This window comes from Chanodichthys erythropterus, chromosome 11 (genome assembly GCF_024489055.1).
Source record: "Chanodichthys erythropterus isolate Z2021 chromosome 11, ASM2448905v1, whole genome shotgun sequence".
Taxonomy (NCBI): Eukaryota; Metazoa; Chordata; class Actinopteri; order Cypriniformes; family Xenocyprididae; genus Chanodichthys; species Chanodichthys erythropterus.
This window is the reverse complement of record NC_090231.1, coordinates 29,578,011-29,601,666: the sequence shown is the minus strand read 5'-3', so window position 1 is coordinate 29,601,666 and position 23,656 is coordinate 29,578,011. Positions and strand designations below refer to the sequence as shown.

The window sequence follows — 23,656 nt, the reverse complement described above, 5'->3', positions numbered from 1 at the left end:
AAACAACTCAATAACATTTAGGCACACTGGTGTATGATGTTTTAAAAGCGTTCCTGTCAACCTGAGCTAAAGAATGTGTTTCTGTGTGAGGGACTGTGCTGTAGACTCACATCTGAAAATCCCAGCGTGACACACTGATTACGCCGTTCTTGGTAGTTCAAACAATAAATCAGATCATTTTACCACTGCTATCAGCTGTTCCCTGGCACTGTGAATCAAGACATGGGTATCACTTTGGTATTATATGGCACAAACAGAGCTGAGTGTGTACGTGTTCAGACTGTTTCATTAGTCTGATTCATTGTTTAATTTTAAAGTGTAATTTATTTCTATCCTGTGATGGCAAAGCTGAATTTTCAGCATCATTACTCCAATCTTCGGTGTCACATAATCATTCAGAAGTCATTCTAATATGCTGATTTGCTGCTCAAGAAACATTTCTTATTATTATAGCAATGTTGAAAACAGTTGTGCTGCTGAATATTTTTGTGGAAACCATGAATAGAAAGGATTCTTTAATGAATATAAAAGGTAAAAAAAAAGAAATTAGTAGAAATAGAAATCTTTCTAACATTACAAATGATTCCCTGTATAATCTACAGCATTAGCTAAGAGAGAACTTATTTCATGTGTAAGCAAAATGTCATCTAAATATACCAAAATTGAGAGCTTCTGAATCGAATCAAGAAATGTGTATATCCATACCTAAACGTCCAAGTTCATATTCCCTAGCCTATAGCCAAGGCCGCTCTCTGATCCTTCCCACCACTGGACTCATGACGTCCTCTCGCGTTTTGATGATTTCTAAACGGATTCTGGGAGGACGACTTATCTGAACAGCATTAGCCAAATCCAAGAGACATGGCAGGAGGAATATGCCTTTTTTAACTCGTCAGGAAGAAATCTTGTTGCTTTATTTACTTCTCCTTCAGTCAGGGTGAACAAAGAGAATATTCTACCCGGGACTGAATAACTTAATCCTCTTTCCTCCCTCCGGTAGGAACTCGGGCAGTGACAGACAGATTAACACAGATGATGTTTGCAAACCCACCCATTTGAAAATGTAATTGCTGGTGGCATATTGAACAGTCTGCTTAAGCACTTAAGTTCATATGAGACCAGTGAAACAGAAGTGACACTAACACGATCCTGTGTGTGTGTGTGTGTGTGTGTGTGTGTGTGTGTGTGTGTGTGTGTGTGTGTGTGTGTGTGTGTGTGTGTGTGTGTGTGTGTGTGTGTGTGTGTGTGTGTGTGTGTGTGTGTGTGTGTGTGTGTGTGTGGGAGAAAGCATGTGGGGTGTGTTTTGGGGCGGCTTGCTCACCAGCGATCTGGAACACTGTTACTGTCATGTGCCCGGTGTACTGTGCCACTAAGAATTAGAGCCAATCAGAAGGGTTAACAGGGCGGAGCGGGGCGGGTCATGCTCCTGGGCTCTTTACAGCATCACAGAGGCAAGAGAAGCCATCATAGAGCAGCCTTACCCTATAAAACACTACACTTTAACATCTGCTGAGAGAGGGGGAGGTAAAAACAGATACATTCATGATGTCCAGCTGCCACCTAGTGACAAATCTCTAGCCCTATATAGTGAGAGTATCACAGCAGGAACGGGTGCAGCCGCCCCATTTCTCCATTAACATTGCCTCTTATAGTTCACAGATATGATTATGCTAGTTTTATTTTTTAACTATTTTATGTTTCGGGTGATCTAATCTCATGGTCATCCAATAGATTGCTGTTTATATTTGGTATTTACATTTAAAATGCATTCATACAACATTTTGAGCATGCAAAATTAAATTGGCCATTGCAACAAACAGGATGTGATGTCATACTCTAGAACTTATGTTTTTAGACATAATACATTCAAAATGTGGAAATCTACCTTTTTCCACAACACACCCAAACATCAACATTTGAAGTCGGCATTAAAATAAAAATTTGATCTATTTTCTAAATGCATGTTGTTGATCTTATTGCTAACGACTGATCCATTCGTTCATTCATTCATTCATCCTTGTAATTTTAAAATCAAAATGTCATAACTCAAACTTCCAGTGAAAAGAAAGACTTCTCCAATCATTTAGTCCACTTAAACCTCGGCCCTTTCTTCGACTGCAAGCTCGCATTCAGATCTACCTCAATCCACTCAACAACTGATGGAAAGTACCAAGTGCCGTCCTACTTTTTTTTTTCAGATGTACATCACAATATGGAAGAAACAATATATGACACTACCTACTTTACATCTGGACTTTAAGTAATAAATCATAAATGAGAAAAACACAATACAGGTACACTCAAAATGTGGAAATACACTCTTCCCCACATTACAGCCAATATCATATATATTTAAAATTTGAGTTCTTTGAATTCAGCCCAGAGGTAAATCTGTAACATTTAGACCCTTTGTTTGTCAAATTTGACTTCACCAACCTTGAATTTAAAAACACCGCCCGCCAAATGCAAAACTTCAAATCAGTAAAAACTAATGAAGAGCTAATGAAATGCTGCTAATGACGAAACTGACAAATTGTAAATAAACCTCAACATGCATGTGTCTCCAGTAGACACTTGTGATCAAGTAAGTGAGTTGGTCCTACTACATAGTTCACAAGATACTGCTATGTTCAGACTGCAGGCAAAAGTGTCCCAAATTTTGCTCATATACAACTCAGATCTGTTTTTCATAACAGTGTGAACGGAACAAACCACATGGAATCTGAACTTTCAATTCTGATTTGGGCCACTTCCATATGTGGTCCTAAATTCGATACAGCTCTGATGTTTTGTAATGTGACCTCATTCTGAACAGTCATATCGGACTTTAACGTCACTCTAGAGCAACATTCGCCACAATTCTGTGCTCACTGGAGTTACTTCAAAGATTTGGCATACCCAAAGTTATCAGGACAGTTGCGAAAGGTAGTCAGTGGAAGGACAGTGATATATCAGAACTTAGAAGTATTACAGTGACAGCAAGCAAAACATGAGGGCTCCTATCATAAATGTTTAAAAACTCTGCTCTCTTTTTTTTAATCCTTGTCTTATTTTTTATATAGCCTGCGATCTTATTGTGAATGATTCATCCATGCATATGTTTTTTTTGTTTTTTCAAAATGTCATAACTCAATTTTACAGTGAAACAACAAACTCTGCTGACAGACTTCTCCAATTTAATACACTTGACTTAAACCCTTGCCCTTTCTTACAATTGACTGCAAGCTTGCATTCAAATCCGCCCCCATCCACTCAAAATGAGAGAAACTCCTCTTTAACAGTTCAGGTCAGTTCAGTACTGTGACCAGATATTGGCCACCTTTAAAAAAAAATGATAATAATAATGTGAACAGACACACAAATAAATCTGTTCTGAGCAATAAATCATAATTGCGCACTTAAGACTTGCAATGTGAACGTAGCTTTTTTACACATCTTTTTAGTACTGTCCACTTGTGACTGGATCACTTAAATCAGATGGCAAAACTAGGGCCTTTAGATTAACTTTTTAATCTGAAAACAAGGCACACTGTCTGAGGGCTACAAGTGTCTCAGCATCTCCCTTTCTTTGTGAGTCAGAGATCAGACATAAGTGAGGCAGCAGAGAGATGAGGAAATGATGATGAGTGCAAAGGCATCCCCTTTAGCCTCTCTCTCCAACTGTCTCGTGTGCTCCATGATGAAGATGGAAGTGAAGCTAAGAGCACTGTCACCCTCCTCTGGTTAACACACACAGACCGAGGGGATAAATCACAGCTGTAGAGTTGGGATGAACCATGTGTCAGCATGGGTCAGCCACACATTACACTCTCTTCAAAAACTATTCATCTTCAGTGTGTATTCAGCGGCTAGAAATAATTACTCCTACTGACCCGCGTAACACCACATGACCAGTGGTCAAACCAGCTCAGGCAGAGGAGTCATCTGCCTGGAGAGGGGTGGGAGTGAATTATAGTCCTGTGGAGAGCAAAAGGACGTGCCACTCAAACACACACAATGTTTTGTGTGTGCGAGTGTTTTATGAGTGCTCTCCATAGACATGATGATTTTAAACTGTACTAACCTTACATTCTATACCTAAGTTTTACAGAAAACATTCTGCATTTTATATATATACTGTACACATCCTCTTGTACCACTGTTTGGAGAATTTAGACCACTGCCAGATTCTGGAAGATACATTTTTCAAACAGTGGTAAGAGGATGTGGTGCTGGACCTTCAGGAGTCACTCTCAAGCTGTCTGTCTATAAGGCCTATAAAAACCCAGTCTTCATGTATTTTATAACACTTCAGCTTAGGGATGGGCATTTTCCCAAAATATTGTATTCGAATATTTGGGCTCGTAAAAAACGAATATTCGTTTATTTAAATGAGGTTAAACGAGAAAGACGTTATTGTTTTATATTCATCAATATTTTGTAACCATTTCTGAACAAGCTTACGATTAGGCAATATACACAACAAGCTTACATTGTCTTAAGGTTTTTTTTCTTTTAGTTCAAAGCATTAAACAATGTGTGTAAAAAGAAAATATTAAGAACAAAAGCATTTAATCTCAAGCAGCGCGAGCGGGAAAAATACTAATAAAGCAGACAGCGCCAGTTTTTGTATAAAACGTACATAATACACTCGAGTCAGTATATGGTTATCTTGTTTATATTGTTTCACATGTTCATGTTGAGAAAAACAATAATATCCACATGCTCGGGTGAGAAAACGAGCCGTGCTGACAGACGTTGCAGAGACTAATAAGATAACAATACATAACTGTATGCTAAGCTAAGTTTCTAACAGTAGCACTTTGTTTTCTGTTCGTAAATATATCTCCCTCGAGGAAAGTTAAAGGACGCATACGTCTCAAAATCATTTGGCTATCAGATAAGTTATCATCTTTGCTCACTCGGGGATAACTTACAGCTGCACTTACCTGTCGTGAATGCAGTGATGGACAGCTGTCTTTCCTCACTCGATGGGTATTTTATGTGCTTTCTCATTATGGTGTTGATATTATGATAACTCGGTTTCATTAATTAATTTGATCAAAAGTAATTTCATTTTGTATGATTATTTTCATCTAAGTAATTCCAAACTTTGCGAGGCAGACGACAACATTATGTGACGATCACATAAAATAAACTTATTAAACACGCTCCACAGCGCCACCCGGTGCATTTAGTTATAACTGCGAGTTTTAGTGCTTAGGATGTACAGTATCATGGATTCACTGCATTTACGGCCAGCAAAGCAATAGTAAAATTCGAATAGTATTTTTATTTTTCGAATATTAATTACAGAACGAATATTCGACTATTTGTGCACATCCCTACTTCAGCTTGTGATTCTTATTAAGAACGGGTCATTTTTTAGGATTCTTTAGCTAACCTAAGTCTCTGAGATCCTGACACCTCACACTTCTGAAGACTCCAGGTAGGTTTCAGTACTGGGAAATGGTGGCGCTGGAGACTAAAGGGTTCCTGATGGTTTCACATTTAATTCTTCACCTTAATTCTTAATTATTTTGCAGTTAACGTGTCTTTTCTTTTCTACCTGTTTTTGTATGACCCTGCTGACCCAATGAACGTTTGCTGTCCCTTGGTCATGCTTTAACTTTGCAATTTCTAGTATTGCATTAGTATTGCGTCCTTCTCGTGAGTATTTAATAATTTTTGACTTTTCAGTCTGAGTTAAATCTCTTTTTGTTTTTTAACCATTCATTTTATTTCCAAAGCTTCAGAACATAACGGCACTTGCATCTATCTGCCGCAAATGTACTGCAAATGCTCTAAAGAAAGTGGGAGTCGAGCAGAAATTAGATATACATTCTCTGCTTGCAGTGCGTCAGTCACGCTTATCAGGAAAGTAAGTAAAACACACACAACTGCACACCAAAAGTGCTATTGTGAAAGCACCCTTAATCAAACCAAACATGCCAAGTGTGTGAACACACCCTTAGGGATCACAAGGGATGACATACCTTCTTTTGTGGAACATGGAAAATAAGGAGATATTTGAAACATGATTTGTTTTTTTTGTTTTTTTTTTGTCCATCCAATGGAAGTCAATGGTCACCAAAACTGATTCGGAAGTCATAGTTGGGTAAAACTCAATAGTGGTGAAAAGAAGATGACAGCAAGTATGATTTTTTGTGTTGGGGGTGACAGCATTTCAGAAGAAGAGGACAAAATAGAGAGATGAGAGGTTTACAGTCATTCCTTCAGCCCTTGTATAACAAACAACCTCACACTGATTTCTTTTTTTTTTTTTTTTTTTTTTTTTGTAAATTAGTGCTTATGGTAATAAAACACAAAGTGTAGTTTTATAAATGTTCTTTAAATAAAAAAAAATAACAAACGTTTTTTATATTTACAAATGTAATTAATAACTTTGGAAACATCATCATAGTATGGGGAAAGTGTCCATTGAAGAGATGTCAGGACAGTGACACAAAAGCAGGTATAACATGCTTCCTGTTTCTGCTTCCTCTTGAGCTGACAGGCCAGGTGCACGTTTAATTAGCACAGGGGAAACTTCCCCCAACACACACACAGCAGGCTAATCAGGTGTCAGTGCACTGTTTGATCAACAGAAAAAAAGTTGACAATTCCTGACAGAGAAGGAAAAAACAAAGCAAATGATAACGCGTGAGAAACAATGCGAGTTAGCCCATTAGCAGCTATTTCAAACACTCATATCTGCAAAAGACCCTTAGTGCACTGACACAGCGATGTTAAAGTCTTCCTCCTGCTCACAAACCACAATTACAAACAATTGCAATTAAATTTGGAAGTTTTAATAACACCGAACATCACAAAAAATCAGCAAAATGATAATTTACCTTTTCTAACTTACTCTCTCCAGTAAATGTCATGTGACTGATCACATAAAACCTCTTTGCAGCAGAATGCAAAACATAAAATTTTGGCTTTTAAAAACCCACCAAAATAAAATTAAAATTAAGCAAAATGTAAAATATAAAAAAATGAAAGCACCAATATGTTTGTGATTTACACTACCATTCAAAAGTTTGGGGTCTGTAAGATTTTTTTTTTTTTAAATGTTTTTGAAAGAAGAATATTATGCTCACCAATGCTTCATTTATTGGATTAAAATTACAGTAACGGTGGTAATATAATGAAATGTTACTACAATTTAAGACATCCATGTTCCATTTTAATATTTTTTAAAATGTAATTTATTCCTTTGTTCAATGTTGAATTTTCAGCATAATTTCTCTAGTTTTCAGTGTCACATGATCCTTTAGAAATCATTCTAATATGCTGATTTGGCGCTCAAGAAACATTTCCTATTATCAATGATTGCACTGCTTAAAATTTTTTTGGAAACCATGATACATTTATTTTTCAGGATTCAGTTCAGCATTTAAAGAACATCATTTATTTGAAAGAGTCTTTGTAACATCTTTGCTGACAGTTTTGAACAAATGTAATAATGTGTCCTTGCTGAGTAAAAGTGTTCATTTAAAAAAAAAAAAAAAAAAAAAAATCTTACTGACCCCAAACGTTTGAATGGTTGAAATTAAATTTAAGTAAATAATGTGTAAAAATAAATAAATAAATAAATATCAGTAGCACAAAATAAAAGCATGCAGAATTAAATTTAAAAAGTACAAAAGTGTTTAAAACAAATTTAAACAAAAAGGAACAAATTAAAAAATATTAAACAACTATAATTAAGAATGAATAAGAATTAGACTATATGTGCCAGAAATGACAGCAGACCGTCAGAGACCCACATCTAAACATACACACAGGCTCAATTCATAGCATTTACTGTCTCATTTACTGTCTTCCTGAATACATTAGCTAACTGAAACACACACTGGAGTGACAGCAGTGACACTTCCTCCCCATCACCATGGCAACCCAGATTATCATGAATGAGCGGGAGGGAAGAAAGGATGATACATAAATTAATTAAAGTTAAAAAAAACACACACAAGTAGAGAATTAAAGTTGGTACATCTGTCAGCGACTCAGCTCTGCTCGCTAATACTTGTGTTGGAACATTTATACCCTTGAAGTAAATGATCCGCTGTGTAATTGGCAGCGGAGGAGAGGAGAGAGGGATGATGGTGGATCCTGGAAGGGCTGATAAGGAAGCTCTTTCTTCAGAACCAGGAAAAGAGAAGAAATACGTTTAAAAAAACCTTGCCGTTTAATCCCCATTGTCATCATGGAGCAGGGGACGCCATTACAAACATAGATATCCCAACTGAAGCTGTCGAATGTGAGGAACAGAAGACAGTGTGTGTGGCAGATGTGTATGTGTATGTGTGTGAGAGAGAGAGGGGAACCAGGTTCCTGGATTAGTCCAACCATACGTGCCATCCGTCAATGGCGAAGAGGCCTGTCAGAGTGTCAACTGCACAAAAACACACACACACACACACTACGAATGGAGAAAATGTCAGACAAACTATGTGTGACAATGCGATTAAGCAAAAATGTGTTCAGACACGTATATACAGCTCAAAAAACAGACATACACAGTGGGAAAGTATCAGAGAAGGATTATGTTCATAATCACTGTGTGTGTCATACTGATCTGGCTGTTTATAAGCAAAGATTACTGTATACGTCAGCTTTAAGTGTGCGACAATGGCCTGCAGAGTGTGTGTGTGTGAACACTTGTTTTGTTATTCTTTCGGGCCAAATGTAGTCAAACCTCCTCAGAGAGCTTGCAAGGCGCTAACTTTTTTGGAAGTAAGGAGTAAAATAATGTTACGTTTTACATTTACACTAGGGCTGTCTAGTCGAATAATCGTTAGTCCGCTAGAAGAGGCTTGGTTGACCAAAAATTTTATTAGTCAGTTAGTCACAGAAAAAAAAGGGACAGATTGTTAACAGCAGTTCCCTGTGGTTATTACAGTATGTCAGGCAGGAAATCCAAACGTTTGTGTTATCCATCAACTCAAATTTGGCTTATCATTTGAAACATGTAAGTAGTAACAACTTTACATGGCTGCTCGCTCTAAAGTTAACCTAGATAAACGTGTGCTATTAGCCTATTAGGAGCATATCCATGTGTTTGTGCAGAGTGTGGAAGTTAGCGTGCGTACTGCACGTCATGAGGCGCTGGCAACAGTGGAAATATTCTGTCATTTTTGGTCAAACAGATAAGAGTAATACACCATTCGAAACTTCTACTTTTATTTGTGTAAACTCACATTAACATGAAAACGTTGTGCCTTTGTAAAATAAAGAAAACAAACAGGATGTGCTTTCTGCTGTCTCTGTCTTTGTGAACTTGACCGCATCAAAAATGAAAACAAAACTCAGTTTATACTTGACTCACAGACATGAGAAATATATCTATAGAAATGTCAAGCTATTGTCAACTAAATCAAGTGGAAAACAAATATTCTCAAATCAGCTATGTAATCCATATGAAACGTACATATAGATGATGAGTCAGTATCGTCGACTTAATCTCTGCAGCCGAAAAAACAGAAAACATCATTAATAAATTATTAAAATATTTAGACAGTCTCCTTGTTTTTTTCACGACACTGATTAGCCTATGTGTTATATATAGGCAATTAAATGCTCATTATTATGAATTATATGGCTTATTAATGTACACGTGCAATTAGTCGACTACTTGTATAAAGGGATAGTTCACCCCAAAATGAAAATTTTGTCATCATTTACTCACCCTCAAGTTGTTCCAACCCTGTATAAATTTCTTTGTTCTGCTGTACACAAAGTATACACAAAGGAAGATATTTGGAAAAATGTTTGTAACCAAGCAGAAATCACTGATGACCATAGTATTTTTTCCCCCTACTATAGTCAATGGGGGGCGAGATCTGCTTGGTTCCAAACATTCTTCCAAATATCTTCCTTTGTGTATACTTTGTGTACAGCAGAACAAAGAAATTTATACAGGTTTGGAACAACTTGAGGGTGAGTAAATGATGACAGAATTTTTGGGTGAACTATCCCTTTAAATAGGGCTGGGTGATATAGCGCATGCGACTGTCACGCGCATTTCATCAGTAAAGCCGGTTCCCTGATTACCGCTAAATCACCATCACCTGCTTCCAAATGGAGCGCTATTTAATAGACAGAACCGTAGTTCACTTACAAGCTACGCAATATCGCGTTCATTATCGAAGGCGATTCATCTGCGATAAAAGCAAAAAAGTCTTGAAATGTTAATGTATTTACAATATGGATTATATTTTTAAATATGTTTAAAACTTACTTTAAAACTTTGCAAACAGCAGCAAAAAAAAAAAAAAAGGCAGTGCATAAACATCCCCCTCAAACAAGGCATGATGGGACAGACATCTTCAGCCAGTCTCGCTAGAAGAACAGGACACTGACATCTGCTCATCACCATAACAACTGAACTTGAACCACCAACCTTGGCTGATCTCATCTAAATAAACAAAAAGAGAGACGAGAGGTCCGGCCCCATCACAAACACACAGAAAGAGAGAGAGGAGGAAGAGGAAGAAGAGCATATGATAGACAGCAAAACAGAGCAGCTTTCTTTATGCAGCCCTGATCATGTGCTTGACAGTAGTTCAGGGTGAACTTACAGCTGGATGACCAGGGGCACAGAGACCGAGAGAGCGAGAAGGACAGCCAGAAACAGAGAGAGAGGGAGTTTTGACAGTAAAATTACCACAAGCATACCAATGAGCGTTCAATAGGCCACCGCTCACAACCAAAACTGTGTGTGTGGGTTGGTAAAGGCAGAAGAGACAGTAATGAGAGGCCAGTGTCACGCACCAGTGACCATTCAAGCGCTCGCACTCGCTCTCACTTTCACTCCTCCTGCACCTCACCTTGAAACAACTAGACATTTGACAAGGTGTCATTTAACCTGTTAGTATGGTCATGCCACTCTTGAAAAATGCCAACAAAAGTTGTGACGAAGTGAAGAAAACAATGGCCATGTATAAACTGCACAAATGTCACTCCTTTTCCTAAATGCTTATTGCTATTCAGTTCACAAAGAGTTTGGTCAATTACAGGAATGACAAACGTGCTGAAAAAAATCAGAAAGTGACAAAATCTACAAAAAATATTTTACTTTGGTAAAAACAGCTTCCTCTATATAGGACAAACAAACAATTTGAAAAATTGATTGATGAATGGAAAAACAGTTTCAAACTGGTTAAACAATTGACATTTGTGTTTCTAGTTTACAACTGTGAGCAGTCAAAATGTTGCAATGGTTATAACTGTCAATCATCCCCATTTTGGGAACCCCTGTATTCCATATTTGCACACACACACACAAACTAACTCACACACACTCATTTGAATACATTTTCTGCAGTAACATTATATTTTGCTCATCATTAGGTGATGACTTAATTTTCAATCCTAAAAATTTTAAAGATTTATTTTCCAAACTGGTTAAACACAAACCCCGTCCTGCAGCCGATTTCATTGGTCAACTCAATTATGCAGTCACCTGTCAAGAAAAGTTCAGATTTCAGAAAAATCACGATTATCAGTATTTGCTACCAATGATTTGATACCAATGCAAACCAAACCATTTTGGTGACCACTGACTTATATTATATAGACAGTAATTTCTCAAAATATCTTTATGATCCACAGAAGAAAGACATTCACAAAATGACAGAATTTTCATTTTTGGTTGAACATAGATATGCTTTAATTCCATCCTAAACAAGTAATAAGATCACAGGGGTTAAAAAAAAAAAAAAAAAAAAAAAAAAAAAATTTGGAACAACATTTTTAATGTGAGGATCAATCCCCTTAAAGGTTTAGTTGACTTTAAAATGAAAATTACCCGATGATTTACTCACCGTCAAGCCATCCTAGGTCTATAGCTTATGAATTTCTTCTTTCAGATGAACACAATCAGAGTTATATTAATAAACACCCTGATGCTCCCAAGATTTATAATGGCAGTGCACAGAAACCACTTGTTCAAGCTCAAATAAGTGCATCCGTCCATCATAAATGTAGTACACACGGCTCCAGGGGGTTAATAATGCCTTCTGAAGCGAAGCAATGCTTTTGTGTAAGAAAAATATCCATATTTAACACATTATAAAGTAAAATAACGTAAATTAAGCAACATACTACTGGTATTACCCTATACGCCATGACGTACTACGTTATACGTCATATAAGTAAGTTCGATTTTAAACAAAAGTAGAATCCGTATGGCCGTTTGGCTGGAAGCTAGTTATTTTACTTATTAACGTGTTAAATATGGATATTTTTTCTTACACAAACGCATTGCTTCGCTTCAGAAGGATTTTATTAACCCTCCGGAGCCATGTAGAGTAGGGCTGTCAAACGATTAATCACGATTAATCGCATACAAAATAAAAGTTTGAGTTTGCTTAATATATGTGGGTGTACTGTGTGTAATTATTATGTATATATATAAATACAAAAACATCCATGTATATATTTGAGAAATATTTGCAAGTATATGTATTTATTTATATTTTATATAATTTATATTATATATAAATACATTTTTTGTACATAAATAACATATTTCTCTTAAATATATACATTAATTTGTGTGTATTTATATATACATATTATTTACACACATTACTCACACATATATTATGCAAACTCAAACTTTTATTTTGTATGTGATTAATCGCGATTAATCGTTTGACAGCCCTAATGTAGAGTACGTTTATGATGGATGGATGCACTTTTTTGAGCTTCAAACAGGTGGTTTCTGTGCACTGCCATTATAAAGCTTGGGAGCATCAGGGTGTTTATTAATATAACTCTTGACTGTATTCGTCTGAAAGAAGAAAGTCATATACACCTAGGATGGCTTGAGGAATGACAAATGTGCTGTAAAAAATGTGAGTAAATCATGGGGTAATTTTCATTTTAAAGTGAACTAATCCTTTAATACAATATGAGCATCCAAAATCCGATATAAAATTATTATTATTAGATTAGATATTTTTCGTCTTTTATTATTTTTTTTAATTAATTTATTTTATTTATTTTTTTCATTATAAGCAACAGCAGGTATATCCATCAAATTCATCTGAGAAGCATCTAAAAGCTTCCTGTTTCTCTCTTTAAATCCATTGCCTGTGCGAACCCAGCAGTAGGTTGGCAGGGCAGGATACATTTTCCTGTCTGGCGCATGCAGACATAAGCACAGCCTTCCAACTGGCACAACTATGGGGCAGTGCCTCGTCACCCATTGGGCATCCACACACACACACACACCAGGTGCTCAGGCCCACTTTCACTTCCCTCATTTATAGAACATAACTTATGATGTACAAATTAAGAGTTAGTGTTTACAGGCTCTAGTGAAAGTGGCCTCCTGTAGTTCGAGTAAAAGAGGGACTTTGGACTGGCAATAGGAAGCAGATGTTGGGCAAAGGGCTGCCATTAGCTAGTTTCCCTTTACAAGAAAAGGTGAGCTATTACACAAGAAAATAAATTCACAAATAAACAGCAAAGAAGGGGCCTGCTGTTCAGTTGAGCAGCCAGATGGAAAAATTATACAGTGATTTTTCTTCTTTTTTCTTTTTTCTTTTTTAAATTCCATGTTGTTGCATTATGTAATGTTAAAAAAAGTAAACAAATATAATAACTATAATATATAACTAAATTATTTATAACATATGAAAAGAAAAGACTCTTAATAGAATTAAAAGACAGCTGATGAACAGATTGAATTTAGGCTTATATTCACACATAAACATTCATCAACTCGCACATCAGTTGTGATAAACGGAAACTCAAGCATGTTTGCATGATGCATTTGAGAACCAATGAGGTTCATTCTCATGTGTTACGCAGCACATTTGAGCTTCTGGAAGAGTTTTTTTCTTGTTTCGGTTAAGCTTCTGTGAGTAAAAGCCTAAATTAAATCTGTTCATCATATAAAGTGATCGAGTCTCTTCAGAAGATTTGGACTAAATCGCTCGATTAATATGGATTAGTTTTACGATCTCTTTATGAACTTTTTGAAGCATCAAAGTGGTGGTCGCATAGCTGTCAATGAAGGGACAGAAATCTTAGATTTCATCAAAAAAGATCTTCATTTGTGTTCCGAAGATGAAAGAAAGTCTTACAGGTTTGGAATGACATGAGGGTTAGTAATTAATAATGACAGAATTTTCATTGTTGGGTGACTTAAACTGTTGATGTCTAGGTTACAAGGTCAATCTTATGTTTATTCAAAGCTTTTCTAAGGTGATCCTATTGTAATTGATCACATTGATTATTGACTATACATCACCACTGATCAGCCAATAGCTGCCAAATCAACCCTTATGTATGTGCCAGACCTCCCCCTTGAGCCATACGGCTGACAGAGGCACGTTTGGTTCTTACTTCATGCATTTATCCAATTGGGTGTAGAGCTGGTCACATAAAGGTGAAAAACAAATATAAAGCCAATCTACTGTAATGCACTACACACAAATACAGTATAACAGCATAAAACATAGCTGCATTTGACGAGGCTCTCAAAACTAAAAACAGGTGGCATATTGGATGATGTTGACAGCCTTTTTGTGATCGGATCTTATGAGTATGCATGATCAAGAATAAATAACTCCTTTCAAGTGACATTTTAAAACAATAAGTGGATCTCAACACAAAAACTAAATGTTAGAATGAAGGTAAAATCTTTAGTGTCAATGGCAAATCTCACCCTATGACTCATAAAACCAATTACAATCTCAGACAGTCTATAAAAAGAATATAAAAGCTGATAAAGCAGCCCTTTTAAGAAGAAGAAACAAGTCTACTGAAGCCCAACTTTAGGAATTAATGTCTTTATAAAAATTACATTATAAAATAGAACCATAAAAATGGTCAGACATCTAACAGGATGTTCATAATGTGCATAATATGGGCCTATAATACAACCCCACATGAATATCTGATAAACAAAGCATGAACAACAGCCTATAATGGTTATTTCATAATCATTATTCTTAATAAATGCAAATAAGTTATAATGGAAATGATGGAAATAACCATAAAAGGCATTTAGGGGATATGAGTGTGTGTGTGTGTGTGTGTGCGTGTGTGCGTGTGTGCGTGTGTGCGTGTGTGCGTGTGTGCGTGTGTGTGTGTGTGTGTGTGTGTGTGTGTGTGTGTGTGTGTGTGTGTGTGTGTGTGTGTGTGTGTGTGTGCTTTTGTTTATATTACATTGTGGGGACCAAATGTCCCCATGATGTAATATAAACCTGAGTTCACCTACATCGTGGGGACCAGCCAGCGGTCCCCACAATGTAAATGGGTTTATAAATCATATAGAATGAGTTTTTGTGAAAAAGTAAAAGTTTGCACAGTTTCCTGTGAGGGTTAGGTTTAGGGGTAGGGGCAGGGTAGGGGGATAGAATGTACAGTTTGTTCAGTGTAAAATGCATTGAAGTCTATGGAAAGTCCCCACAATTCACAAAAACAAACATGTGTGTGTGTGTGTGTGTGTGTGTGTGTGTGTGTGTGTGTGTGTGTGTGTGTGTGTGTGTGTGTGTGTGTGTGTGTGTGTGTGTGTGTGTGTGTGTGTGTGTGTGTGTGTGTGTGTGTGTGTGTGTGTGTGTGTGTGTGTGTGTGTGTGTGTGTGTGCGTACACTGGACCTCTTGATGATATAAAGGTGAAAAGCTTCACAACAAACAAATCAACCTTAATCCACACATCGGATCAATGCGACTGCTATAGGCCTCAGGGTCGCCTTATATTACTCCTCAAACTTCATATTCACTCATTGATTTGCTTTTCAAAATAGTATATCACTGAGCTCCAATGGGAGAATGGATAGAGACAGGGGCCAGGGTCAAGCACAGCTCGCATACATGTTAGCGTAATATTGATGTCCCAGCAGAAAGAAATGACTAAATATCCAGATCAATATCTAGTTTCCCTGCAACAGCAGAGCAACGAGGTGGGGAAATATAAATATACATCTTTATGACCACAGAAGCCATCATAATGAGAGAGCTGAATGAATGTTTCCCTTAAGGTGAAGTGTTTGATTAGCGGAGGGCAGAGGTTAGTGCCGATATGCTGATACAGGAAAATGAGACTGATGGCTCAGGCCAGGCAGGGGCTGCGGAGATGACAGCAGAACAGGGCTGAGCTAAAGTAAGGCCTGTTCGTACTTGTTAATCGAGCTTTAAGTCATTAGTGATGAAGCGGATTTCATCATCAGGTGCTAAGGGCTTACGGAAGGAACTGGAGCATTCATTAAAAATGTTCTCAAAGAACATTGGGTAATCTAAGCATGTAACTCATCGCTCTTTTAAAGGTTACATAAGCACACATTTTCATCTTAAACACAATGAAATCTGGCCTAAAGATAATTCTTGGTTCATTTCATATCGTTCAAAAGTTTGGGTTCAGTAAGATTTTTTTAGTTTTGGAAAGATATTAATACTTTTATTCAGCAAGGATGCATTAATTGATGACAGAAAATGTATTATTTTACAAAAATTATTTTTCAGTTCAAAATTTTTTTTTTTTTTTTTTTATTATTTTACTGCCTATTTTGTGGCATCATTAAATATGAACCGATTTAGGCTCCGGACCCTTTAAATTCTCATGCTCCCCTTGCCTTAACAGTGCATAAACAAAGTTTACACAGCTAATATAACCCTCAAAATGGATCTTTACAAAGTGTTCGTCATGCAGCATGTCTAATCGCGTAAGTATGGTATTTATTTGGATGTTTACATTTGATTCTGAATGAGTTTGATAGTGCTCCGTGGCTAAAGCTAACATTACACACTGTTGGAGAGATTTATAAAGAATGAAGTTGTGTTTATGAATTATACAGACTGCTGGTGTTTAAAAAAATGAAAATAATGACGGCTCTTGTCTCCGTGAATACAGTAAGAAACTATGGTAACTTTAACCACATTTAACAGTACATTAGCAACATGCTAACGAAACATTTAGAAAGACAGTTTACAAATATCACTAAAAATATCATGTTATCATGGATCATGTCAGTTATTATTGCTCCATCTGCCATTTTTCGCTATTGTTCTTGCTTGCTTACCTAGTCTGATGATTCAGCTGTGCACAGATCCAGACATTCATGGCTGCCCTTGTGTAATGCCTTGAACATGAGCTGGCATATACAAATATTGGGGGCGTACATATTAATGAGCCCGACTGTTACGTAACGGTCGGTGTTATGTTGAGATTCGCCTGTTCTTCGGAAGTCTTTTAAACAAATGAGATTTATATAAGAAGGAGGAAACAATGGAGTTTGAGACTCACTGTATGTCATTTCCATGTACTGAACTCTTGTTATTCAACTATGCCAAGATAAATTCAATTTTTAATTCTAGGGCACCTTTAAAAAGCAGCAAAACTGTTTTCAGCATTAATAATGACAAAATATAATAATAAAGATTACAAAGGTCAAATCGGCCAAATCAGCATATTACAATGATTTCTGGAGGATCATGTGACACTGAATACTGGAGTAATGATGCTGAAAAAAAAAGAAAAAGTAAGATTTATTCAAATATAAAAAAAAGTTATGTTAAATTGTAATACTACTTAACAATATTACTATTTTACTGCATTTTTAATCAAATAGATGCAGCCTTTACAAACATTTGAAAGGTAGTTTAATGAAATTTGGGGCCATATTGGGCCACCAATGCTGCATCAGAGTAAAAGAATGAAAGAAATATATTAATATTTTAATAAATAAAAAAGACAATGAAACACTTGTTACCTTTACTGTTCTATATTTAAAAAAAAACCTATATAAAAACAATAAATGTGTAAATTAATAATGAAATAATAATAAAAAACAATAAAAAAAAAAGATCTGAAATGAGTTAAGAGTTAAGTGTGAAAATAAAAATCTGCTTCCTTTTTTTTTTTTTTTTTTATGTAGTGTTGTCAGATCAGTCGTTCTTTAATTGAAAACATTTTCACCAGGAGTCCAGTAAAACACTTGATCAAGGATTTGGCAAGGCAGGTGTTTTTACTTGCCATTTAGCAGATGGCTTCACCAATGGATATGGATCAGCCTAGACTTATTTACAGCTCCAAACCATTAGAAAAGTCAGCGGCACACACATGGTTCAACTGAACACAGACTAACTACTATAAAAAAGGAAGAAGCGCAGATGATGCGTTACCTCTTAATTAAACAAACACCTATGCCTGTACTTAATCACTCTGTCCACTCACTCTCCCTCTGTGTATCATAAAACAAAAGAGGCCTGACTAAGGGGACATTCAATGACCACAATCCAACCCTCGACCCTTAAATCACAGACTTTGCAGGGTCTTGTGCAGGGCCTGTGGGAAGAGAGCAGGGTGGGCTGTGGGTAGCAGCAGTGGAAAGACTGACACGGTGTTGTGGCAGTAAGTAATGCACGTGTGGATTAGCGGTATGATGGCCTGATCAATACCAGCGGTTCCAGCCATTAGGAATGCGGCAGAAAACGACCCCCTATGGCAATAAAGCACAGTGTCCGCCTGCTACTTCATTTGCTGCCTCCATTAGTGTAATGGTATCATTATCAACTGTGGCAGTATTTTTTTCTAACACTCCCACCCTCCCTCGTTCCCTCGACTGTTTTTTCGTCTTTTCAGATTTCAGGAATCAGAAGTCATGAGCTACACTACACTGCCTCCATATTTTCTTTCATTTTTTCTTTCTTTTTCATCACCGGATATAAATCTGCCCCTAGCGTGGCTTGAACACCGGTCTAATTATGTATTCCTGAGTGTGTTTTATGTGGCTGTCCGACACTGTTTCTCTATTATGGACTCATTAATAGGACGTAGGCGTACGGTGACGAACAGAGAGGGGGAAAACGACAAGGGGGGCAGAAAAGCTGCTGATTACGCCGAAAGTGACACCACCTCCCGCTAAAACACCAGCTCCGACATGACAGCGGCTCGGCATTAGGACCTATAAATCGTTACTTTAACACTAATTTACAGAGGAACATTTTGTGGGAGAAATTGATTAATCAAGACTGGCTGTGTGGCCTCATAATCAGGCCTGAACTCAACCTAGCTGTTAATTTAACAGAATCGCCAAGGGGAACACAAAACATTTTAATGAGTGTTCAGGAACGAAATAGCCTAAACAGCTTTCCCCAGCAAAACACACGAGCCGAGAAAGCCAATGAGCCGAGAACTCTCTGAAAGATGGGACGGGAGGAGTGAAAGCCTCTGAACATCTGGCAACCCTCTGTGCTCCTCACGTACACTGCTGCTGTGAAATAATGCAATTCATTATTTAAAAAAAAAACAAAAAACTTTTATTTGTTTATTTAACTACTATTTTTTTAGTATGTTTATTTATTTAATCAAATGCACTATTCATCACAGTACAAGCTGAACATAATATGCAGTCATCAACAAAGTTGTGGGTGTGAAGAAATAAAACATGCTCAACAGATGGAAGAAAACAACAAGAAAGCGCTTTTCCAATTCATAACTGTAAGGAAAGAAAAACAACAGGGCCCACATACCTCTGCAAATGCAATAAAATGGCCAAAATGGCATTTATGATTTCAGTGGGATATTTGTGGTCACCCTGGCAATATTAAAATAGCAACTCTGATTGTCCAATGTCTCTGACCATCCATTTTGGGTTGAAGGCCATGTAAGGTGACTTTTAGCCTTAAGCATGAAGTCAGTTTTTAAAAGGGTATTAGCCAATAGTCTTCCTCTTTTAGTGCATGATAATGGAAGTGGTCTTTTAAAAAAATTATAATAATAATAACAAAAAAAATCATACACATGTGCCACATATGGTTAGGAAATGCCTGGCAGAGCTGAACTAAGGATAAATATAATTCCTTTTTGAGACGGATAGTTCACAGGCCCTCTGCTGACATCCATCCACATCCTACAGTTATTGGGCATAAATGCACACATGTTTATGGCTGAGACAACAATGTACTCCCTTTTATTTATTAAAATGATTAAATGGACTTGCATTTTATATTGAGGAACCACAGGAATCCACACACCAATCACTCAGTCTAGCTGATCTGCGGTTTCTGCCCTGATCCATTTTTTTTGTGAAGGAGAGAGATAAGATGGGGAAGGGTAGCAGAGCTGTCAGTCTGTATGTCTGCTGTACAGACCCAAAACTAGCTGGATCAAGTTCTCAAGAAGTCAGAGACTCATCTGGTCCCTGTGGCAGCTGCAATAATGTGGAGGAACCACATACTACATAGATTCCCTGCTGTCAGACATGAACCAAAAGCATGCATCAGAGTGAGCTGAACAAAACTGAACAAAAGAAAGAACAAGGAGTGGAAAATTAATTGTATGGTTCAAGAAAGTGAGAACTGATGAGAAATAGGCTGCTGACTTTACTTCTAATAACTTCACTAACTACTCACAAATCAAACTACAGTCATTTGAAAAGCAAACAAAATGCCAAATTATTAAATGTATTTTGATTATCAAAACCAAAGCATCTTAATCACAGACAAGATCAGAAAGTGACGTCAACTTGTTAAAGCTGCAGTCCGTGATTTTTCCTCTTTGTCGCCATCTCTGTTTGAAACCTGCAATTGCAGTCATATGCGGAACAGTTATCTGTACGCGTGTTGTGCATTGGCACAGCTCGTCAGCGCGGATGAATCTAACACTTGGTGTGGATACTGCACTTCAGAATCACAGATTCTACGTCTTGAAAGTATGACCAATATCAGAATTTTCACTGAAAAATATAATCTGAACAAGTAACACATCTGCCACTTTTGACCAACTGAGGAAAAAAGTATTAGGCCTACAATAATTAGTGCTGCCAAAGATGATTAAATCTAACGATCGCTTAACTCGGATCATGCCAAACCGTGCAAATTATTATTACTGTTATACTTTGTTCTCAAATCGTTAATGTTAACATCAGCATTACTATGACTATGTGTATTTAGTGTATATTAGCGTTACCTGTAGATTTCAATTTCTGTAGCCACTCAACAGTCCAAAGTCTTTTGCTTTTTGACTATGGGCAAATCTCCAGTTGTCACTGATGATTGTCATTTGGATCTTTCTGGATTACAATCCACCATCAAAATGATAAGTTTAATTATTTCAGCTGCTGTGAGAAAAGGCTATAAATGATCCGCTACCAGCTGCATCCTCACGTGATAAAACCGACTAGCCTGGACTCCTTCCTTTCTGTTTACGGATGTGACGTAATGACGCACAGACGAACTGCTGCATGCTCAATTTTCCCGCGGAAGTCCAACATGTCGCTCTTATTATAAAACATTATTACAAGCTTACCATTGTGAATGGAGACAAGATAATGAGATAGTTTTGAACACTGGCTGGTTATGTACTTGCTCAAAAATTGATTTTGGATAATTTTTAACCAAAAAAAAAGTTACGGACAGCTTTAAGTATTGTAAATACATTTAACATTTTTAAATATGCCAGCCTGTTAAACATAACTTACTTCCATTCAACAAAACAGTAAACAATTATTAGAGTCTTTATTTATTTATTTATTTATTTTTCATTTTATTTTATTTTTTTTTAATGGGGCAATGGTTGCTCCTGGAATCGATTTTTCGGGCATTCTGCTCCTTTAAGAGGACATTTTTTTCTATGCACATAAAAAAAAAAAACAGTGTAATCATTTATGTCAAAGATGCGTTTATGTTGTGATAAAGACCAATATGTCACTGTATACTTTCAGTACCAACAAGCTTCTCAAAATGACACACCGACAAAGTAACGGAACTTGTTCAGATAAATACAGCTGCAACACAACCTATTACAGTCTCTGCTAAATTACAAACACGACCTATTCATTTCCAGACCAGCTCATGGATGAATCACCCCAGACCAAAAACACGACACATGCGCTTTAATAAATAAGTAAAATCAATTAGGAATAGTTGGTTTAGCAGAGACACCTGTAAAAAGACAGACACCTGGACACGCGTCTTCTCTTTACTTCATTCATTAGCACCATGATTGAACGCACTGTAATGCCGCCACAGAAGCCATTTCAGCAAAGTCAGTGTGTGGCAGTCATGAGAAAACACTCCCCCCGCTGTGCCTCAACACACACTCGTGTGCCGGATGACTGTGTACACACACAGACAGAACTCTTGCGATAAAAGAAAGGAAACATTTCAGGAGCAATCAGCAGCATCACATGCGCACTTCAAATGAACACACAGAACCAACCAGCGCATGCAATACCGCAACGGGCACACTGGACGGTGTATCACAAACTCCACAACTACATGTGGTGCTTGGCTAACTGAGAGAAAACTACAAGCGATACCTTTCTCCTCTTTTCCCTCTCACTGTCATCCGATCTTTTCATGTTCCTGAAGTACTGTTTACGCTGCCTCGGTTTCATAGCGCGCCGTGCTGGGGTATGTAGTCCTCAGATTGTGCCGATAGCGTGTGAAAATTTTCTTGAGTGGATGTAAATATACACTTAGCGATGTTTATGAATTTTTAGGAAACTGGTATGGCAATGGACATGGTGTTGTTACTTTATATTGGTGTTTTATTTTTAAGTCGTCCCGAGCATTCCGGTTAGGACTGCGTTTCCCAGAATCCTCGCGCCAGGAAAAACCATGCTTGTAATTTGAGTAGAACCGGAAGTGGATATGGGCGAAAAGCTCCGCAGTTGTGTGGAGGAGAGAGATTTTATGTAGCGCTAGACCTGATGTTAAAATAATGGTTGTTTTTACTAAATGTGTAGACTAGTATGTATTAATAATGTGTAACTATCTGATAAAGTGACTTACCCTTCAGTGAATAATGGAAACTCAGCTTAGAATAGAGTTTAGGTATAACCAAGTTATATGCATATTCAGAATACTTATTAATATCACAGTTTTGTGACCAGGTTTTGTGACCTTTTCAATGTTATTTAAATAAATGCAATATAACAAAAACAAATGTTCATTATTTTTAGTATTAAATATTGTATTAAGTGTGTGTATTAAAAAATAAAAATATTCTTCCATAAAACAATCTACATTTGACTTGGTGGATACAAAATGGCCATTCATGCATTTTATTCATATTTCATGTTAATCATATATTGCTTATGATTTATCAATATTATTTTTGATTTCATATATTCATGTAATCCTATTTCATAAAACAATAATACATATTTACAATCTATGATAAAGACAATAATGGGATAAAGAAAAACTTTATTGCCTTTTGTTTTATCACAGATTGTAAATATGTATTGTTATGTATTTGTGTGCGGGTTTTTTAGCATTGAGTTTTTTTTTGTTGTTTTTTTTTGTTTAAACTATGGAATGCTATGATATCAATGAGGAAAAATTATTTGAGTTGTTTTTCCTGCTTAAAATTGGACACTTTAACAATATCAATAAACATTTTCATAAATTTTTAATTTATTAATTTTTTGTAGGCAACATTGTACCACAATGGACAAATTAAAGCATTTGGCATTTTCATTTCACATAGAAAAAAGAAATATATTTATTGAAAACATTGATTTCTTTAACTAGACACTTGAACAAACAAATTTATCCAGTTTTAAAAGTTCATATTTAATAAAAAGTAACATTTTATATCCAGCTGTTGCTCTCAGGCATTGTACCATCGTGGAACACAAGTATTACCAAACCATATTACTATGTTATTATATCAAGTTATAATATCCTTCTTCATCCTCATCTC

General features: G+C 36.6%; 1 protein-coding gene across 1 annotated transcript in view; it reads right to left on the bottom strand.

The window, feature by feature from the left end:
* Window positions 1–22,776, bottom strand: part of fto (FTO alpha-ketoglutarate dependent dioxygenase) — a 159,587-nt gene extending 136,811 nt beyond the window's left edge. Inside the window, exon 1 of the mRNA XM_067402304.1 lies at window positions 22,266–22,776. Coding sequence (XP_067258405.1) covers window positions 22,266–22,343 — 78 coding nt within the window. The 5' untranslated portion in view covers window positions 22,344–22,776. The remainder of the gene's footprint in view (window positions 1–22,265) is intronic.
* Window positions 22,777–23,656: the final 880 nt, after the last annotated feature.